The sequence below is a fragment of the Tetrahymena thermophila genome (genome assembly GCF_000189635.1).
Source record: "Tetrahymena thermophila SB210 genomic scaffold scf_8254664, whole genome shotgun sequence".
NCBI lineage: Eukaryota > Ciliophora > Oligohymenophorea > Hymenostomatida > Tetrahymenidae > Tetrahymena > Tetrahymena thermophila.
In genome coordinates, this window is record NW_002476431.1 from 49202 (window position 1) to 56970 (window position 7769).

The following is a 7769-nucleotide window of genomic DNA, read 5'->3' on the forward strand; positions in this document are numbered from 1 at the left end:
AATTATTCTTCAAAGTATTAAACAGTGCAATTAATATTATTTTAAGTTTAGATAATGTATTTTATTTAAATTGAAATTTATAATTAAAGACATAAAAGGATTTATTTAAAATTAAACATAGATATCAATAAATTCTTTCGTGGATTTATTGAAAGATTAATTATTACATAAATTTTAATCAACTTCTAAATCTAGAAAAAAAAGCTTGAAATAACTCAAAACTATTTAAATTTATATTAGATAGGTGTTTAGATAAAAGTATTTTGAATTGATATAATGTTACAGAAATATATTTTAAATTATTAAAAATGAAATCCTATCTTTGTATCAATACTTAAAGAAATATTATTCACCAAATTTAAAATCTACAAGCTTGAATGAATAATCTTATTGATTGATTTTAAATTTAAAAATTATAATTGTAGATTTCGTCATTAGTTTTATAACTCAGTAAATTGAAATTTTTTTATTTTAAATATATTTTAATTAACAATTTATTTACAATAACTAATTTTCTTGCGAAAACTTGAATGAAAGAATGTAATTAATTGAGTATTTAATTAAAGCTTTAAAAATTAGAGTTATTTAAAAGCTTGAATTCAAGCAATATTTTAGAAGTAAAGAGTTATTTGCTTCTGAAAAATAAATCAGTGGAATTTAAATATAATTACTTAGTACAATATTTTAGATAAGCATAATATTGATTCTATAAATAGACAATTCAAGTTTTGGAATAAAAAGATTTATTTATTAAAGCAATTGTTTCTATTATTAATAATATAAGGAATAGACTTATAATTAGATGTATTTAAGTAAGAAATTAAGGTGTATTTCATATATTGAGTTTTTGCTTTAGCCAGGTAAACAGCTTAATAAAAAACTTTAAAGAGAAAAAATCTAATAAAACACAATTGGTTTATCTGTTAATGAACGTAATGCTAATTATTTAGTATTGTTACATTAGAAATTGATTACTGGATTAATAAAGAAAATTTATAATTAGATAAATAAAAGTAAAGTTAATTTTATATAAATTAAATGCATTTTGTTCTAAAAAAAGATACTTTTTGATAAAGATAATAAATGATATTTATTTTTAATAAAAATGAGAAATTCAAAAATAAATTGAATATTATCAATTCACAATAACTTCTAAGTTTCCTAAATTGTTTACTTTCTTTTTTATATTGACCTTATGTAATTGCTGATATAAATAAATAAATTGTATTTCTTATTGTTTCAAAAAATAAATTCATTCAGTACTCTTATAGGATGCTAATACTTATTACATAATTTTAAAAAATATAAAAAAAATCAAGCAATTTTTGTAAAAAAATGTATTTTTAATGAGAAAAAATTTTTATTTTTTTTTGCTTACATTTTTTTGAATTATAATTTTAACCTTGATATACAAAAATGAGTTATTAGAAAAAAATGTTTTTGGTAAATTTAAAAAAATGGTTTAAATTCATAATAACAAACCAACAATTTCAAAGATTTTTTCTAGAAAAACAATAATATGGAATATTATTTAAATATAAAGGTAAAATTTTATTATAATGCGTCGATATAATTACTCTTAGTTTTATTTATTAAAATTCTATAAAATTTTCAAATATTTTAATTGCATTTTATAATTTATCATCTAGATCCTAATTAGATAATTGAAGCTAATATTGAGATTATTGATAACTTTTCAATTCATTGTATTTTTTAAAAAGATAAATACTGTAAGCTATTTTTGTAAGTATTTTTCACTTTTAAAGTTTACTGAGATGAATGTTTTTAAATTGTAATATTCTGTTTAATCTAAAAATATCCAAATAAAAAATCGAATTCAAATGTTTTTATATGAAAATCTTGAGCTAAATTAACTTTTTAATTGATAAAATATGAATTTTATTGGAGGGAAATCGATTATAAAGATTAAGTATAAAAATAAAATAGTAATTATATTTGCAAGTATATTTAAAATATTCTTATTATTACTTTAATATTTACACTATTTTAAATAGTTTTTAATAAAATTATATGTAATCTTACACTAAATTAAAGATGTAATCCAACTATGAGAAATTTAGATTTAAAAAAAGGCAAATAAGTATAGTAAAATCGTTCTATGGTTTATCTTTTATAATCTTTTTTGAATAATGAGCAGAAAAAAATAATTGTTTGGGCTTTAAAAAAAACTCCAAATTATGAATTACATGATTAATTCAAATATTAATTAAATTTCTTTATAATCTTTGAGATATAAAACAAGGATATTTTAATTATCAGTAAACGTGCTTGCATTAAATTAAAATTTGATTTTTTATTTTTCTTAAATTTATTTACTCTATTAAAATTAAATTCATTGCTTTCTATTAAATTAATTGCAAAAAAAATGCATAAAGACAAATTTTCATTAAATAAAATATTCTCCAACACCAAGATAGCTTAGTCAATGTCTATTTTTAAAGTGATAAAAATTAGCAATATAAATACAAATATTACATGGATTTTTCTTTATTTTAATTAAAGCATAGTAATTATTTGATTTTGTAATATGATGTATTTTACAAATAAAGGGTAAAATAGTTCTTGTAAAGAGGCTGGAAGATATTTCTTTGATTAAATAATTTTTGCATTAAAGCTTCATTTTTGAACAGTAATACATAACAAAAACTAAATATTTAAATTAATATTTAATATTAACAAATGATTACAAAAAATAAAATAAATAAATAAATAATATTGAAGCCTTTTTTTATATAAATATTTAATAAAGATTAGATTACAGTTATCAATGAAACCTGATTGATATTCCTCTATTCTTTTATAAAAGATATTAAAAATATTAACTATATCATTCATTTAAATAAGTAAATGCTTTTGGAGTCTCAAAATTTTTTAACTTTTTAAAGTTAAGAAAATACATATTTTATCTTTTTGTTAGTAAAATTTACTGATTTTAGAAAGTATCATTAAAATTTTAAAATAGCATTTAATAATTTATTTAAATTATTTAAAATTTTTTATCTTATAAAAATACATAAGATTAGTATATATATCAATCATTATTTGTATGTATCTATGTGTGTATTTTATTATATCATACCCATAATCAAATTATAACTAGCAATTTTAATTATTATAAAAAAATTGAGATTGGGTTTGATTTTCGAGTAAACTAACTAGTGAAGATTTACAAGGCTTTTCTTTAATTTAGAACTCATTTTTTCAAGTTTTTGAATCTATAAAGAATGTGGGCATATTATGTTTATAGAATAAATTTCCTTTTTTAAATTTTCATATCAGTAAAAATGGGTTTAAATCTGCATTATCGCATAAAGTATAAAGCAAGCAATTAATCTTTATAATTTCTCACTTGTGGTATTTTTAAAATACCAACCAAATATTATGAGGTAAAATTTAAAAAATAGAGACTAGTTCTAGAATTTTGTATAATAATAATAAATGTTAAATGGATGTGCCTGTATATAGAAAGCGGATGAACTAATTATTATACTAAAAAATAAATAGACTCTATAGAAATTTAAATTTAAAAATTGTACTCGATAGTTAAAAAATAAAAATAATCCTATTATTTTTACATGAAAAAAAGTGCCATTTAATGAAGTGTAAATATCTAATTTGAATTGTGAGGAAAATAGTACGATCTAAAAACGAAAAAATATAAAGATTGAGAGTAAAGGTTTAGATCAATTAATTTTAGTATGAATATATAACAAATGGTTATTAATAAAAAATTAAAATTGTTGAAAGTCTTTTATTGATTTTAATTTCTTTAATTTGCATAAATCGAATAAATTAGAAAAACTACGAATTATATTATAACATTTTGATTTTAAAGAAAGTTGGCTAGCCTAATATAAATATATATTTCAAACTCAAAAATTATTAATAATTAATCGCTTATCATTTATTTAATATTACTTTTATCTGATAGAATCTATTTTTCTAAGTATAATCTTGTTTCTTCAGAATCAATTCAAAGACTATCTATTTTCTGTTTTAAATAGTTAATGTAATGTTTTCTTTTTACTGTTATGGAAGCTGTAAGATTCCTGATTAGTATTATAATTATTAATTTTGTTGAATTCCTATAGTAATAGACTATTATTATTTTTATTACAAAAATAATTTGCTTCTAAGTAAATATAGAGAATATATACCAAATAAAAATAATTTGATGTAAATAATGGGTATAAATCAACTTCTTTTTAAATTTACAAAATTTTCGATAACTACAAATGCTTTTCATATTAGTATAAATATGAATTAAATATTGCTCTAAAAAATAACTATAGGCTGCTAGAAAATGGATTTTTTTTTTAAATTAAGAGAATACAAAAATTATTTGGGGATAAAAAATATTAAAGATATACAGACATATGAAGCTAAGTAGGAACTAACTCATTCATTTTCTATTTATGATTATAATAAAAATGTAATACTTACTTTCTTCCAACACACACACACTCATACATACATAATAAAAAAATATAAGGTGAGAAAGAAAAATAAGTTAAAATGTATGAAATTAAGGCAAGTAATTTAATTTATGGTTCAATGGTCATTTAAGGGGGAAGATATGAAAAAATAAATAATTCAACGTGATTTACGGTAATTGATCTAGATATACTTTAAGATTTTATATAAAAGGAAACCACTTGCAAGGAATTAATTAAATTTTTTAGAAAGCTTACAAGAAAAAAGCTTATATTCAAAGAAATTCTGAATTGATATAATTAAATAAAATAAAAAAAAATATTAAAAAAAAAATAAATCAGAATTCTATCCTTTCTAATATTTTTTATTCAAAACTAAAAATAAACTACTAATTTTTGAGTAAAAAGAAAATTATTCTCTTCCAACATCAAATATATCAAATTCTCATATAAAACGAATAAAATGATAAGTACTCACTCAATCAACAGTAAACGCTCTAGCTCCAATATTGATGCTTAACAATACGAGCCTTCTGTTAAGAAAGTCCATAGTATTTCTAGCTCTGATTCATAAATAGCCCCAAGAGTTTCATCTGGAAATAAAAAAATGTTTACCAGAGCTCCTATGGGAGACTTTTTTGCAAAATGTGGCTTGATAAGTCGCGGATAACAGGTTTTTGAAGACTTTTTTATTTAAGAAGATAAGATTGATTACTATCCTTTAATAAAAACTACCCAAATTATTGAGAAAACTCCTTTCTCATCAAATTTTATTGATTATAACTCAAGTATGAATCTTGCTGTTTAAGCTAAGTGTCTCAGCTCAATTTGTTTAAATGAATCTGAATAAAGTTGCTCAAGTAAAAACTAGTAACAATAATAATTATTGCTCGAAACTCGTGCCCGCGAAGAAAGCTCGGAATTCTCCATTAATTGCGGTGAAGAAGAAGAAGATTAAATTGAAGGTGGTCATAAATGCAATTTTTTGACTGAACAAATTGAACCATCTGCCTAAATTATTATTTCAGGATGCGAATCAGCCTAGCCCATCGCTAGAGATAATTAGAACCTAACTTAAGGCCACGATATCGAATCGGATCAATAATATAACTATGTTGAAGAAGATTTCGCAACTTTGTAAGAATACTCAGAAATCAAGGTGATCGAAATTGTAAAATATGATTGAAGAAATAAATACCTTGGAAAGAGTAAACAACAAATAATTAAAAAGTTTTTAAAAAAACAAACAAACAAATATACATAACAAATAAATAAATAAATTTCAAATTGAATTATCTCAAATCAAAAAGATATTTGTATTAAACAAAAATCTTTTGAACAAATAAGATAAATATATATTAATCAAAAAATATAATTGAAATGAATAATAAATATCAAACAAATAATAATAATTATAAAATCATAACAATGGGCTTCACATCAAACAATCTATCATCTAACTTTCTACCCTACCAGATATAAAATAGGAAAATAATGATGTGACAAATGTAATTAAAAAATTTATATTAGGACAAAAAAAAAATAATAACAAAATCAGCTATTACTATTCATTTAAATTTAAAAAACATAAAACTATTTATAATAACAAGATATAAAATTACTGACTATATTTATTTGCAAATACTAACCAAACATTCTAAGCAAAACTAACAATTTTACTATTTATTTAGAGCTTCTTGCTAAAAAAACTACCCATATCAATTCTCTCTCCTCTTTAACTTCAATTTCTATTAGCCTAAAAAGTTAATTGAATGAGGCAAAAACTAACATATGTAAGAATAATTACTAAATTATAATTTAAACTTACATAAATTAGGTTATCTTATAATTTCGCTTTGCCCCTTAATTTATTTCTTTTAGTTATGTCTTATAAATTCAGTAATAAGATAGATTAACTAACTAATAAATAAATAAATAATTCAAGTGGGTTAAAAAAAGAATTTGGAGACAAAGAAGGAAGTAGGAGAATAAAAAAAGTAATTAATTTTGGGAAATAAAAAAATAGCTTGAATAACTATTAATTTATTTTACTAACTATCTAACTAACTAAATTGACTAGTTAGTATTTTAGGTCTATTGATTTAAAAGAGGAAATTTATCTATATTATTTCCACTAACTAAAACTTCTTCTATTTTCTATTCATAAAAACAAAAACTGATAAATTTTTAAAAATAATTACTTGCAAGCGACATAATAAAAAGCTCTTCTAATTAAATAATTTTTCCCTCAATGTTTTTGTAAAATCAATAAAGAAATCCTATCCTTAAGGCTCATTCATATATAAACAAGCATACCGTACTACTTTCTCAAACTGTAGACCTTTTAAAAATACAAAAGCAAGAAATCTAAAAAAAGCACCAAATTCCAAAGTCTCATACACAATCAAACAATCCAATTCAAATCAATTATTAACCAATTCGTGTGATGACCCTTTAATCGATTGACAGGTCTCACATTTATTTATACAATATTATCTAATAAATTTGTTATATTATTCTATTTAAAAAATCATAATATTTTGTAAATTGCATATAAATTAATCCATCCATCCATTCCATCACAAAAAGTGATGACATGACATATTCTTAAATTATTTTATTAAAAACACTTTCAAATTAATCTTGCCACTTTATTTTATTTTAATTATAAATTTCTTTTAGATTATAAAAATTCTACTTCATTTTTTTGTGATAAATGGAAATAAAAAATATATTTATTTGCTTCATCATCAAATTTACATTTTCTTGAAGATATTAAGTTATGTTCCCCGATTAAAAAATAATTATTTAATCAGCTAATCAATAATATAAGCTTTTCAGTTCTATAACTATGTAGTTTTTTCTTCAAACGTAAGATTCCTTTTTATTATATCATTTTATCGAATTCAATCTTTAAAGTTAATAGAAGAGTACCAAGTAGCAAATTGAAAAATAAATATATAATAACTTTTATTATAAATATTAGCTTATCTTACTGTTCTTTAACTTATAAATGACGCAATCTAGAAAAATGATTGGTGGAGTGCATACTAACTTTATATTGTTTAGCCTTTACTTATAAACACTAAAGAAAAATCAAAATTATAAAAAGCATCTGTTTATCAGTTTAAAAAAAAATACTTTCAAAAATTGAATTTAATAGAACTCAATAATTTTTAAAATACAAAGAGAATTTTTTAACTAATAAGTATTTTTGTTACGTTTTATGAGTTAATCAAAAACAATCTACTTAATTTTCAGTTTTTTAAGATTTTCACATTAGTTCATAATTCTTTAAATTCTCAGAAATAATGA

The 7769-nt window shown here is 20.5% G+C and overlaps 3 protein-coding genes across 3 annotated transcripts; all 3 read left to right on the top strand. All coding sequences in view use genetic code 6, as the record gives it.

Annotated features, from left to right (window-relative positions):
- Nucleotides 1-308: 308 nt before the first annotated feature.
- On the top strand, nt 309-1087 carry TTHERM_000521989 (hypothetical protein; the record flags this gene model as incomplete). Its single annotated transcript, XM_012797312.1, has 2 exons — nt 309-324; nt 426-1087. 2 exons carry the CDS (start codon nt 309-311, stop codon nt 1085-1087), a joined length of 678 nt encoding a protein of 225 aa, XP_012652766.1.
- A 3830-nt stretch (nt 1088-4917) lies between these two features.
- On the top strand, nt 4918-5640 carry TTHERM_00521990 (hypothetical protein; the record flags this gene model as incomplete). Its single annotated transcript, XM_001014377.3, has 1 exon — nt 4918-5640. The coding sequence occupies one exon, from the start codon at nt 4918-4920 to the stop codon at nt 5638-5640; it is 723 nt and encodes a 240-aa protein (XP_001014377.1).
- Nucleotides 5641-7236: 1596 nt separating this feature from the next.
- On the top strand, nt 7237-7769 carry TTHERM_000521999 (hypothetical protein; the record flags this gene model as incomplete). Its single annotated transcript, XM_012797313.1, has 2 exons — nt 7237-7384; nt 7441-7769. 2 exons carry the CDS (start codon nt 7237-7239, stop codon nt 7767-7769), a joined length of 477 nt encoding a protein of 158 aa, XP_012652767.1.